At 37.1% G+C, this 14057-nt stretch overlaps 2 protein-coding genes across 4 annotated transcripts; one reads left to right on the top strand and one right to left on the bottom strand.

Moving 5' to 3' along the window:
- Window positions 1-597: 597 nt before the first annotated feature.
- On the top strand, window positions 598-4172 carry LOC126592648 (BRAP2 RING ZnF UBP domain-containing protein 1-like). 2 transcript variants are annotated; one of them, XM_050258408.1, is made up of 11 exons: window positions 598-1009; window positions 1413-1521; window positions 1623-1737; window positions 1863-1960; window positions 2484-2590; window positions 2747-2999; window positions 3077-3133; window positions 3281-3424; window positions 3564-3628; window positions 3710-3764; window positions 3851-4172. In XM_050258408.1, the coding sequence occupies exons 1-11, from the start codon at window positions 693-695 to the stop codon at window positions 4007-4009; spliced, it is 1479 nt and encodes a 492-aa protein (XP_050114365.1). In that variant the 5' UTR covers window positions 598-692; the 3' UTR covers window positions 4010-4172. The 2 variants fall into 2 exon arrangements, with proteins under 2 accessions (XP_050114365.1, XP_050114371.1); XM_050258414.1 differs by having other exon boundaries at window positions 599-1009; window positions 3080-3133.
- A 686-nt stretch (window positions 4173-4858) lies between these two features.
- LOC126592611 (topless-related protein 4-like) lies at window positions 4859-13492 on the bottom strand. 2 transcript variants are annotated; one of them, XM_050258367.1, is made up of 26 exons: window positions 13333-13492; window positions 13029-13162; window positions 12704-12883; window positions 12456-12569; window positions 12191-12349; window positions 11912-12089; window positions 11702-11825; window positions 11376-11488; window positions 10728-10896; window positions 10488-10597; window positions 10328-10397; window positions 10142-10215; window positions 9876-9971; window positions 9697-9792; window positions 9211-9338; window positions 8870-9104; window positions 8633-8794; window positions 8388-8480; window positions 8004-8150; window positions 7596-7700; window positions 7306-7485; window positions 6821-6949; window positions 6631-6726; window positions 6026-6214; window positions 5593-5759; window positions 4859-5501 (listed from the first exon to the last, which is right to left on the bottom strand). In XM_050258367.1, the coding sequence occupies exons 2-26, from the start codon at window positions 13106-13108 to the stop codon at window positions 5303-5305; spliced, it is 3393 nt and encodes a 1130-aa protein (XP_050114324.1). In that variant the 5' UTR covers window positions 13109-13162; window positions 13333-13492; the 3' UTR covers window positions 4859-5302. The 2 variants fall into 2 exon arrangements, with proteins under 2 accessions (XP_050114324.1, XP_050114327.1); XM_050258370.1 differs by having other exon boundaries at window positions 13029-13124; window positions 13333-13489.
- Window positions 13493-14057: the final 565 nt, after the last annotated feature.

The following is a 14057-nucleotide window of genomic DNA, read 5'->3' as shown; positions in this document are numbered from 1 at the left end:
TGTCTTATGCGAATGTAACGGACTCTAACGACGGAAGAAACCCTTTTTTTTGTCTAACGCAAACTTTCTTACAACACAATCGTTCGATAAATATTTATCACGTCACTTGTTTAATAAATATTTATCAATAAGATGTTTTCGTATTATGAGTATTAGAAGATGGTTGGTATGTTACTATTTTATTTTAAATGATATTTCTCATTGGCCAATTTCATTTTAGTCATCTTTTTTTTTTTGGACGGAATTCCACTTTCAGTACGAGGGATGGATCATAGTGCCAAATTTATGCAAAATGCGACGCTACTTTGTTTTGCATCAAATCACAAATTTATACAAATCTCGTGGTTGACGAATTCGATACTAAATTAGGTTGCACATTATGTGGTTTAGCCGAACTCTCCCTTCCCTCTTATCCTTTTAGTGTAAAAATATCGATGTGCTAAAAAAAATATGTAGAGTATTGCTAGTAATATCAGTTTAACTTCTTAATAATAACTCGGAAAATCCAGAAAAAATAATAATAAATAATTTGTAAAAGAGAATTTCTAAAAATAATAAAATAAAATAAAACTCACAAAAGGAAAAAACCGCCTCTTCCCGCGAATATCAGCAGCTTGTTAATCTTGGTCCCATTTTCTCTATTATTTCTTCCCCCAACTGAGTCGACTCGGTCAGCCCACAACCCCCATCCCATGTTCATCCTCCGAGTTCACTCAGTGGACACCAACCACCCTCTCAGCCTCGAAGACGCCGACTTCACCGCCGTCACAACTTCCAAGACCACCGCTGCGGCTGAATCTGACCCTAAAACCACCCCCACACCCAAATTCAGCGAGCGAAGAGGAATCGCCCATTTGTTTCGAAAAATCAGACAGTCGTCGCTGCCGTGCCACGCCTCTCGCTCCCCCATCCTCTTCGTCGTTGCCGTTCCCAACTACCTCTCCTTCGACGACTTCATCCGCTTCTGCGGTTCCCGCATCGACCATGTCCTCGAACTCGTATTCATCAGGTACAATGGTTGAGGAAATTTTGAATCTTTCGATTTGGGGTTGTGGGTTTGGTTGCTTGATCAAAACCCTGAATTGGGTTTCTAGAGAAATTGAGGAAAATGCGAACTTGGGTTTTGTTTCCAAAATAATGTGGATAGTGTTTTTGCTTCAATTAATTCACAAGCTTGCATTGATAAAAAAAAAAAAGGTCGTACCCAGTTCACAAGCTTGCATTGATAATTTAAATAAATTTAAATAAATTGCAAAAGAAATTGAAGAGCTGTAATTTGAGCTAAAAATCTAAAGGATCAATACTTTGGACTGAAAGGAAATGTTTGCTTGAAATTTACGTTTCATTATGTTGTGTTTTTGTTTCATTAGTCACCGAAAGAGTCTGAGTTAGTGTTTGTTTCATTGGATTAGGAACGATGGAATGGAAGACAGGTACAGTGTTTTGATTGAATGTAAGAATCGGGACACGGCTGGTGAATTTTATAGCACTTTTAATGGGAGGAAGTATTCGCCTGGAGAGGTAATGAGCCTTTCGTTATGTCTGTTCAACTTCGTGCGTGGTTTATTATCGTATACACAGTGATCTATGTCTGCCCATTCCTTTGGTTTGATATTTTGCAGGCTGAGTTGTGCCATATCCTGTTTCTGCAATCTGTGGACTACACAGAATCAGAAGAAATAGCTGGCATTCCAGAGAATGAATTTACTGAGTTACCCACTTGCCCAGTTTGCCTTGGTGAGTCGCCATTTTCTATGGTGTGCTGGGAGCTTCTTTTTTCTTTTTCTTTTTTTTCCCCAAAAGTTAGAGCAGTTATACCCAATATTTATACTAACCTGGTTTAACTTTTGTTTGAATGTTAGAGAGATTGGATGCAGACACAAGTGGAATAGCGAGTACACTTTGTGATCATTCGTTTCAATGTCCCTGCATTTCAAAATGGACTTATTTGTCTTGTCAGGTGAGTTGTTGTTCTTTGTTCCAAAATTTCCTTTACGTGTTTAAGTTTGTTAGAGATCTTGGTTGAGAGCATTGGTGACTGCAGTAGTAATATTTGTTGTTCCTCGTATATGCTGCTATTCTTTTAGTAGTTGATCTTCAAGATTTTGCAGATTGTTGACCACCTGGTGGTTACCTAAAGGTCTTGTTGGGAGGTTACAGGGTCAGCTTTGTTACCATCCCACTCAAAGTAGCCCTTTTTTTGGGATACTTTTCAGAGTTTTTGAAATCCCTTGGTTCATGTCCCAGCTTGTTGTACTGTGGTAGGGATAACACAAGAAGAATCAACTGTAACCTCCTTTTGGGTAGAAAAATGGATAAAAGTCTTCGTTAAAAGAAAGAAAAAGGTGTTTAGTTATTTCAAATTTCCTCTGTGCAGCAGTGATGGTCTTGGGTTTATGAACTTCAGTTTCAATTGCCATTGGCTTCTTCATAACTTTGATATGGTTAAGGATGGCTGCTGATTTGATATTCTGTGTCACCAGGTTTGCCGACTATGTCAGCAGCAGGATGAAAAACCAGCTTGCTCTGTCTGTGGAATATCAGTGAATCCCTGGATTTGTATAATATGTGGTTTTGTAGGATGTGGAAGGTAAAACTGATGTATCGTTCTTTCTTCTTTGGTTACTTCTGTCTCCAAAGCATGAAAGCAATATAGCTCATGTATTACTTGATGAACTATGACGTTGTCTTGATTAAGTTTATCATGCACAGAAAGTTATTGATGATTTTTTTTTCTTCGAAACAGATATACTGAAGGCCATGCTGTTAAGCACTGGAAGGATACGCAACATTGCTATTCTCTTGAGTTGGACAGGCAGCAGATCTGGGATTATGTTGGTGATGCTTATGTTCACCGCCTGAACCAATCAAAAGTTGATGGAAAAATAATAAATTTTACAGATTCTCATTGTATGTCACTGGAAGAGGCTTTTGACGGTTGTGAATGTAGTGCTGATTCTGGAATTAGTGGAGCCCTCTATAGTAGCAAAGTTGACACTGTATGTACTCTAGCTAGCACCATCTGTAATTTTTCGTTCTCTTATTCACATAGCTGACTTTAGATGTTGTGCTAAAACAGATTGTAGATGAGTATAACCGACTTGTTGCCAGTCAGCTTGAGAATCAAAGACAAGTAAGGCTGTCGCGAAACCCCACTGAACCCCTTCTTTGTGTTCTTACTTTTCCCTCTACCTAATATGGCTGTTGATCTCGTTACAATCCTTTTTATTTCCAATCATTTTCTTTAATCTTTTCCTCTGTTTTGTTTCTTTAAATTCAGTATTATGAATCTCTACTTATGGAGGCCAAAAGCAAAAAGAAAAGTACAATTTCAGAAGCGGTGGAGAAGGCTGTAAATTCCAAGATGCAGGATTTACAAGCGAAACTGGAGAAATGTCTTGAGGAAAGAAATGCCGTTGCAGATGTGAGTTTGTAAATGTCGTCCTCTTGAATGGTACTTTTGGTCTGGGTTTCGGCATAGGTATTGTTTTATCGAGTGAAATCACATTTTTTTCTGACAGTCTTTTATTTTTGTTGTGCTTGCTTTTGGGTTTGTTGCTTAGATCAACCGCAGTCTCATCAAGGACCAAGAAACTTGGCGCAGAAAGTTGAAGGAAATCGATGAGAGGTACATATTAGTTTGTGATTATAACTGGCAGTGAATTCTTCCGTTTTGGTATCTTCCATTTGAAACTCCGTGTTCTTTTAGGGAAGCTGCATCGCTGAGGTTAAGAGAGGAAAAGATAGTCGATTTGGAAGAACAGGTACTGCAATTCCAAGTTTGTGCTAGTTTTCAAGTGTTCAGAAGTAGTGCCGGGTTCTTAACAAGTTTAAACGATGGTTACCGCAGATTAGAGATCTTACGGTCTATATTCGTGCCCAAAAAACACTTGATGACATGAAGGGCTCGGACAGCATAAAAGGCGGAACAGTATTGCCTGTACCTTCAAAGCAATCTTCTCCTGCCAACTCCAGAAGACAGACCAAATCCGGCCGGAGACGGAACTAGAAGATAGCGATCGACAAGTCGTGTATAGTAGTTGAATGCATGTTGAATCATGTAGCGATTTCAGCTGAAATTTTTGTTAACTAATTTTGTTCTAATTGTAAACTGTGAATTGTCATGGAGTGCATATTTGGAGAACTAACAATAATTAAGGACTCGTTCTGAACTTAGCAGTTCTTTTAAAGGGACTGAACACGTTTTTGGTGAATTGATTTTGAGTTGCAAAACCAATTTAAATGCTTTTTGGAAGAAGTATCTGTTCTTTTTGCAAAAACCACCAGATATGTGCTTCTTACAAGAAACGCTTAAAAATGCTTCTAGAATCCAATTGGATTTTTACCAACGATTGGTTTAAAAGCATTTTCATCAAAAATATTTTTAATCATTTTAAAAATACTTTCATATAAGAAACATGTTTTTGGCTAATAAAAGCACTTTCATATAAGAAACATGTTTTTGGCTAATAAAAGCACTTTCTGAAGAAGCATTTGCCTGAAGCTTCTTTAAGAAAGAGTAATTCCAGGTGATTTCAGCGTCTCTATACTTTATGGTAAAACCGCTTGTAATAAAGTGCTTATGAGCAAAAGTTCTGAAAGAGACCTGTCACAAACGGGTCAATGTAGTAAGAAAGGATCCTCTCCAGATCATTTCATCCTAATCCACCAAGTTTGAAAATCCGAATCATTAAAATTTGATCAAACGGTTACAAACATAGGCTCACTTTAAAAGTTATAATAACTTTAACCGTTTGATCAAATTTTAACAACCAGAATCCCCGGACCTGATGGCTTAGAAGGAAAGGATCAGGAGAGGATCCCTTTCCAATATAGTACACTGCTACGCAATGGGAAATGAACAAGAACAAAGCCGCTTTCTTATTTATCACCAGAAAAATAAATAAGAGTACAGAAAATAAAATGACTAAATCATATCTGGTTCACAATTAAATTAATTTCTAAGATTCTCAGCAACTTACAGAGAAAAGAAAAGGATAAAATAGTCTGGCCCTCCAACCAAACCAACTACCATCTTTTGCTGAACCCCCTCGTCGTCCGATCTCGACCTTTCGCCCGGCGCAGCATTTCTTCGAGACTTCAAACTAAATGAGGGGAATTGCCTCACCTTCAAAGGCCACTATAACGAATTCTACTGGGTTAATCGAAGTATCCTAAAACTATAGTACCTAAATCCAGAGTTTTCCCTCAAAAGTATAATATGGTGACATCAGGAACTGGACCATCACGGAAGAGAGAAATGCACCTAAGGTCCTCGGTGGAAGCCATGCACACGGGATTGTCACCTTTGGGGTTGATCTGAAGCGGCTGCTCCAGATGTCGCGCTAGGCCCAGCACCATTTTCGATTGGGGGATTAGTTCCCCACTTTCCTTCTGACTCTAATGGCTCAAGTACATGCACTCCACCGTCTGAAAGTCCTAAGGCAAACTGGTTGGGTTCGGATGGATGTGCCGCAACAACGAGAGGATACACCCTTAAGCTGTTAAATTTGTTGTTAGATATGCTAATTACAAAAGGAAAAAAGCAAATACATATGTGGACCTTCGTATTGTATTGACAGGAAAATGTACCTTGGATTTGGAGGTAAATAAGCGGTTGGTAGTATTCGGCATCTCAATCTAAGTGTAAGAGCAGTGAGAACCCCAACACTTCCATCTTCAAAGCTAACATAAATTAACTGGCTATCACAGGAATATACAGCATGTGTGATCGGACCACTAACTTCTCGAGGAACCCACTGTATGAGAAACATAGTTCAACATGTAAGCAGCACTAATTAGACCCCAAATAACAAGGTAAAAAAGCAAACGATTAAACACACCAGAACATCACAATCACCGCAAAATTCATCTTAAAGCTTGCTAGTGCTCTTACCATCATTTATGCCAGCGGCGTATATATGCAATGATTAAATTTTAAAGCCTATGCAACAATTGATTCTTTATAATAAATCAGGATAAAAATTTACTCAAAAATAAATTTAAGCACAAAAAGCAATGGCACCTGCTTAAGGCATTCCAATTTTGGTGCTTCGTATATGGCTATCTGTGTTTCATGAACTGCCAGCAAATGTGTCTGATCTGAGTGAAACTGAACTCGGGTATCAGAAAGGGGAGCAGCAGCCCGGCCACTAGGCATCTGAAGAAATTTACTAGCCTGCTTCTCCCAGCCATCCGTGTTCCAAACACATAACTGCGGCAAAGAGAAACAAAAGTATTGATGACTTAATAACCCAGTATCAACATCAAGAAGAGGAACAGAAAGACTATTGGCTGAACAAAAAAGATTGTCAAATACCGAAAGAATTTTGTAAAGGCCCGAGGCAAGCACTAAGTGAGAAAAAAATTCTAAAGAGATGCACTACAGAAATGCATTTCCTAGTTAGTCACACAAATGAAATGATTTCAATGGAAATGTGAAATTTAACCAGGTTCCAGGGAACCAGGTTTCTATGAAGTTGAAAGTTAAACCATCTGCAAACTACATTGATCCTTTTGGCTTGGCTACTCGTGATAAGTTACTTCTGATAGTCCCCAGTTGAATGCTTAAAGCCTAGTAGCATAGCAAATTGCGTGCATCTAGACTCGCATGTTGTCTAATATTCATACCTGGGAATCAGCCCCCGAAGATACAAGCACATTAAGAGTATGAGAGAAGGCAAGGCCTGTTATTCTTTTCTGATGACCTTTTAGCTTGGTTTTAACCTGTGAAAGGGGAGCATCCAGATTGTAAGCAATCCCCTATTCCAGCTATCATCACAAACTGGCAAAATTAAAGTTCAGAGAACAAAGACCGCACCTCGTCAACCCGTACATTGTAAATCTGGATAGAAGAATCATCCATTCCTATGGCAATGATATTATTGTCTTGAGGATGAAATGCCAGATATGTTGCAGCTGGGGGTGGGGGCATAAATGTTGTCATTGTCTGCAATTCAGACAGCAAGACATTAATACAACAATATAAAACCATAAATGTTGCCATAATTAGGTTTTAATGGTATTTGGGAAATAAGGGTGGGCAAATTGAATATTATGATATAAATTTTCTAGTTTTCAGTAAGTGTGGGAAAGTAGATTGGAGAATGGGCATTGTGAAGGATGGAACAGAATCACCAATTTCAAGCGAGATTGTCTTGTGCACAGCACTATTAAAGGGTTTATAGACAACATCAACAACAAAGCCTTTTCCCACTAAGGGTCGGCTATATTAAAGGGTTTATAGACATGCATATTTAATCAACCAGTACAATACGAGAGAGAAGTTTAGAGGAAACCATCTACCTTAAATGTCATCATATTGAAAAGGGATATTTTCCCCCCTGAAGCTGACATAACATAAGAGTCGTTCTTTGACAGTGCAAAGCATGGAACAGCATCCTCAGGGTTTGTATCACTTATATCATTAGTCATCAATATTCCACTTGAAGGTTGCCATAATTGCGGTAGACTACTGGCTGTGGCCTACAAGAACAACTTTTTGGTAAATGGAAAACTTAAGGATGCAAAAAAAAAAAAAAAAAAAAAAAAAACATAAATGCAACCATCAGTTTAACTTTTAGGAAATCTAATACCTTTTGTATTCGTTCATTTCTTTGCCATTTCCAGAGCTTGTGTACAGCATTAGATGATAACGCCAACACTGCAAGTCCTGAATTTGTATATATCAATCTAGAAACCTGAAATAATAATCCGTCAGAGCTTCACGATAAAAACATGCATAGTTCTCATGAAAACGTTTTAAAAGAAACAAAAAGCAAATGAATATATTACAGAGATTCACCATGCAGTGATCTTACTAAAATCTCTTAAGGAAATCAGAAATAATTTCAACAGATTAATTTTGCTTTAAGTACAAGTCGCAATAAAAGTCAAGGCACAGTTGTTAAATAGCGAAGGCATAGGAAATATATAATGACTACAAAATATAATGCCATAAAAGCTACAATTCTTAACAATTTAGGACAGAAGAGAATTAATACCCTCATTGCTGTTAAAGTATCAGGGAGCCTCAGAGAGCGGCATTGTGATAGTTCGCTGATTTCAGTCAGTTTCCAAATCCTGGCTTTCTCTACTGACTCATCAGCAATTCTAGGTTTAATGTCGACCAAACTTCTATTGTCATTGTTCTACACAGATCGACAAAGAAAGAGAAGGAGAAGGTTAAACAATCGTATAAAAACACCTTTTTTTACCATTGAAGAAGAAAATTGAACTTCTAGTTTCAAACACATTTCCTATGCATAATAACATACATTTTGATCAGACTGAATATTAAACATAAGTTAAGTTGATGATAATAACATCGTTTAATATAGCATGCTTCCAAAATTTTAGTCACCCATGAGAGAGATCATGACACTCACCAGTCCAACCATGGCTGACACAGGAGCAGCTCGATCTCCAATGCTTGTTCCAATAGGAGTGCTGGAAGGCCCAAATGTTCCTACTGGGGGTGCCTGCATATTAGTGATGCATTTAGCTAACAGATTTTAACAAGGTATGCCAAGTTGAAACAAGCATATAAGTTAAGTTGATGATAATAACAAGGGTGCCTGCATATAAGTTAAGTTGATGATAATAACAAGGTATGCCACGTTGAAACTTTTACCTTCACTGCAGCCGCAGAAGCAGCTCTTGAAGCATCAAATGTGCGACTTTCCACAGTTCTTAGCAACCTAAGTCCATCTGTATTTGCCAGAATTTTAATACCATCGTTCGTTGAGGCAGCTAACAATATTCCTTCCTTGTTAAATCTGATTGTGGGAGAAGCCTGCAGGTTTTTAAGATCATGGTGAGTAATCTGGAAGGAATGGTTTTATTCAGAAAAATAAGTTGTGATGCCTACCGGCAATCCACCATCTGCATCAGTACTCGTCAAAAGGTTAACATTGTCCATGTCCCAAAATTTGACAGTGAACTCATCGCCAGCAGCCAAGAACCGGTTTTTAGTGGTATCAAACTGCACAACCCCAACAGTACGCTTTGCAAGACCATGATAGGTCCGCTTTACAGCTCCTTCACTTTCATTCCACTCCACCAAGTATGAATCCCCTTCTTTATTAGTCCCACACGAGAACAACCTATGTGTTCAGAGAAGATACAAAGACCCATCATAATATAACAGATAAATACTTAATATCACATCACTAATAGAACAATGTCTTTGTAAAGGGTGCAGAAAGTAACCTTGCTCCATCTGCACTGTATGCCATAGTGGTAGATGAATGGCCTGGTGCATCATAGTCAACTCTTGAGCCCACATTATCATACAACCATGCCTTTATTTTCCCATCAGTAGCCGTCGAGAAAATGAACTGGAAAAAGAAACAGTAGGGAATTAAGAACTTTAACACAAACTACAATATAATCATGCAGTCTATGAGACATCAAATCAAGTTGCTAATGACTAAGTCTAAAACAAATTTTGTGAGCCCTTCAAAAAAATTTCCTACTTACTTTATGAGTTAGTTTCCTATTCCCCATTTAGTGAAAGTGTGTCCTAATATCTTTGATTGAAATACATACGGTTAAGTATTAACTGATTCAGATTCTCCATTTAATTTGTACATTACAAAAAAACAGAAACTTTTAGTTTTTTTTTTTTTTTTTTTGGTAAAAGAATACCGTTTTTACATTCCATGTTATCAACACTATAACATAAATAGAAAGTACCTGGATATTTTCTTTGTGATGTGGACACACTGAATATACAGGTGCTTCATGGCCCTCAAAAGTATACTGCTTATTCCCAGTGGTTGCATCCCACACCTGCAGAATATTGAACTATCATATATAACTACAAACTTGAACCTGCAAAATCAAAATAGAATTAGTCAAGTCATAGATCAAACCTTAATGAGTCTATCATCCCCGCAAGTGACAACACACAGCTGTTTGTTTGGATATGAGAAAGCAAGATCATTAACGCTGCCAACATGGGCATCGATCTGAAAACAAGACAAGAACAGCAATGCGTAAGTCAATGTTACCCCCATAAAGGAAAATAAGATGTCCAACAAGAATAGGAAAACATAAGGAGACAAAATATAAACAAAATAAAATAACAAGAGCAAACGACAGAAGACTATCTTCGAAGGGATAGGTTGATGGAATAAACCTCCAGGTGATTTCGTAACTCATCAACACCATGGTAGGAATATATGTGTACAATGTGCTTAGAGTATGCAACACCTGCAGTAGAATTTTGAGTCATCATAACCAGTTTAAGATTCATTTCTTAATTCTTGACAATATTTGAACTAGCATAAGTCTACTTCAGAAAATCCAGGACACAGACACGTACCAAAAATTGTCCCATCAGGGCTCCACATCACACGGTTGATTGATGCTGTATAATCACTGGCCAAAGATGCCTACAGGACAATGAAGTTGGCAATATTATTTCATTATAAGGACTACTGAAAAAAAATCCATACGATACTACAGAATATCAAAAGCCAAACCTGCAGTGCCCCTGAACATGCTCCAAGGTCCCAGACTTTGAAGTTCTTAATATCAATCTTTTCTTGGCTTGGTAGCTTATATATCATGACATCGCCCGTGTTTGTTCCAACTGAAATGATAAAATTGCTTATTACTATAAGAAAAGCTATAATTCAACATTTGAAAGAACGAAATAAAAAATATATACAAAAACAATATTTTACAACGAGTGGAATGGAGATCAGCTCTCTGGAGCTTACCAAGAAGTAAAATTTGTTGCACCGGGTGGAAATCCATACTCTTGACAGTTGAACCTGGACTTAAAGTCATAACAACAGACCTGGGCAAGTCATCAGAAGAGTAGGAACTCTGACCATGGCTCTGATTAGGATATGCAACAGGCAGCATATTTACTGGCAGATTATTGGCCTGTTAGAAATTGAGTTAATATAGAATCGATTATATACATTAAGAAATTGAAACTTAAAAATTTTCTGTAAAATAAAGCTATACAGATCTTTGGCATAAAACTTGTGACTGCTCATAAAAAAGGGAACCGGAGGACCATTTGCATCATGTTTATAAGAATAAATTTCTTTTAATTCCGTTATGCATACTTCCTCATCAGCCATGTTCTAGTATTTTGCATAATCTAAACTTACCATTTGTTACCGACCTTTTGAAGGAACAATTTCTCTACCTACCTTTTATGAAACAATATGTTAAGGAAATTGAATTTGAATAACTGAAATAAATTTATTTCTTTAAAACTGAAATAAATTTATTTCTTTATATTACAGAGTCAAAAGAATATACATCAAAAGAAAGGCAAACTTCAGATTTAGCAATATAACTCAGACTTCCATCAGATAAATCAGAATATGCAAAAATTAAGGATAGATTTATACTTCATCCGTTATCCCGAAAGGTCTTGATCTCTTTAGAATGTGCTCAGAATCTGCTGTTTGATAGTCCATAGTTGGGTTACCGGTAGGAGGAGTTCTAGGGCGCTTCAAGATGGCTGCAATGATGGTAAATATATTACACGAGAAAAACAGTTGCAAATTTAAGAAAATTACTACAATAGCAAAAAACATGTTAAATAGGAGAACAAAAAGAATAAAGCTAACATGTCATATAAAAATTTCAGACAAAAGAACAATACAAGCTAACCATAAGAAAATGTCAAACTTCATCGCTAAATGCTCCAGAAACATTCATTTTGCTATAGTACCTGCAGTGTTAGCTGCGGCCAACCCAAGAGGCCCAGCAGAAGCTGAGGGATGAGGTACAGGTGATGGATTTGCCATCCATCCAGCAAGAGATGTTGGAAGAGCAGCTGGTGTGGGCTGAAAGGGCTACATACATATACACACAGAGTCAGTCTTCAACTTAGAGACAGTTTGACCTCATATCAAAACAATATATTTGGTGTTCTACCTACCCCATGAGCACCCAATGGAGGGAAACCCCCTGTCTTAGGGACTGCCCCCATTAAGTGATTAGTGACAGGAGATGGAGCCCTGGTACCATTTGGTTGTCCACAACTGTGGTCTACAAACAGGGTCTTTATGTCTGGATTAGACCTTGGGTTCTTACAAAGCTGATGCTGCCAGTTTAAACTGCAGTTTTCATGACACAAAATTTAGGTAACCAGATATCTTAAAATTAAAGCAAGAAAAAATGTAGTCTCAGACACAGGAGGCAGAAGCTTCTCAAAAACCTCTGATTAATAAGAGTACGCAGTCTCGAGTTCTTCAGGGTAGGAAATTGAAGTTTATCACGAAACAATGGGTTAGCCTCTATTAACTTTTTCAGTTCAGCAAGCATTATACTCCTTGCAGACTTAGTATCACCATATTTAGATAACTGTTCATTATCCCTGAAAAGTAATGCATGCCCAAATACATGTCAGGTCATAGAGATTACAGAAACGTGAACTAGCCGCCTATAACAACTGTCAACAGCACAAGACAATTTGTTCTCACCTAAAGTTTTCCAAAGTCAACAACTGTGTAATTTCCTTAAAAAGTTCCTCATTAAATGCTGCAAAAACTTTCAAGTCCTTAACTAAAATGTCCACAGCTTTTGCTCGATCCCGCCTACAACAATCATTTATTCAGTTTTGAATCATATGGGGCAAAAAAAAAAAATTAACTTTAAATGGAGTAAATTAATCGACATGGATTAAACCATAACGCCAATTTGATTAGAAACAACAATCCAAAACACGTACTTGTCTAAAGCTTCAAGGTACTTCTGCTTGCGAATCTCAAAGAAAATCTTCATAGAGTATCGATTATCATCAACCTTCGTGAAACCAGACAAATACTTTTCCACCTCCTCCCACTCTCCATTTGTCACCATGTCCTCAAAGTACCTCATGTTAAAGAAAAACCCTGACTCTTGCTCCAACCTCCACACCCACAACAATCACAGCAAAATTAATCGAAAATCGAAACAAATTAAACTAAATTAAAACCACCTAACAAACATACAGTTATATATAAATATCCATAAATTAATACAAAAAAATAATAAAGTACATAAATTGAGCATACTTGTGAACACTGTCTTTGAATTTCTCTTCATCCAAAAACTGAAGTATGAGAAAAACGAGCTCTCTGCTAAGCGAGGACATCGTCGTCCCTGAACTCCTGCCAAAACCCTAATTTAGGCAAAGATCTAAACCCCCCTGCTCCAATTCACCAATACAACAACTCAAAATTTCCAATATTTCACACAAAATTCAAATAATTCAACATATAATTTTCAGTTCCGAAAATCAATCAACAAAAGAATAAAAGCTCAAAAATTTGGAAAATTAACGAAATCCGAGGAAAAATGAGAAGGAAAAGGAGGTACCTTAATGATATCGATGGCTCAGATCGGAGGGCTTGAAAGCTTTCTCTCTCTAGTTTCTCTCTCTAGCTCTCTTTGTTTTGGTGCTTTGGAGTCAGGTATTTATATGGAGAAGGAGAAGAAGAAAGAAGAAGATAGAGATTAGGGATTTGGAGGAGAAAAAAGGTTTAGAGAGAGAAACGATAGCAGACAAATAAAATAGCGTGAACGAGATGAGATGTATTTAGACTGATAAGCGGAGTGATAGGTACGTGTGCTTATATTAGAGCGCGTATCACCTTATAATCGTGTATCACCTTATACAACTGATAAGCCTATCTGCTTATGCGCTTCATGTATAACGCTAGATTTGGAGTTATTTTCGGCTGGATTTGCGCAGCCTTAGTTGTAAATTTGTAAATAATAATTATTAAAAATTAAGGTAGTACTAAAAATAAAATTACCAAAAATTTCTATCCGACAAAAACAAAATTTCTAAATTATTGTTAATCTAAATTATACAATATTGTCACTTAGTACTACGGTCTAGTAGTATTCCTAGGGTTGAATTTTTTTGCCAAATTGTCGTGTTTGTGTCAATCGGTAATTGTACGGTATTATACCGTACCAAAATTTCATGGTACAGTATTAATAATGGATACCATTACTACGGTATTATCGTACCGTACTGAAAATACAATATAATATATAAATTATAAATTATATAATAGATAATTATATAACACATA

Source organism: Malus sylvestris, chromosome 2 (genome assembly GCF_916048215.2).
Source record: "Malus sylvestris chromosome 2, drMalSylv7.2, whole genome shotgun sequence".
NCBI lineage: Eukaryota > Viridiplantae > Streptophyta > Magnoliopsida > Rosales > Rosaceae > Malus > Malus sylvestris.
The sequence above is the reverse complement of the archived record's forward strand: the minus strand, read 5'-3'. Positions and strand labels throughout refer to the sequence as shown.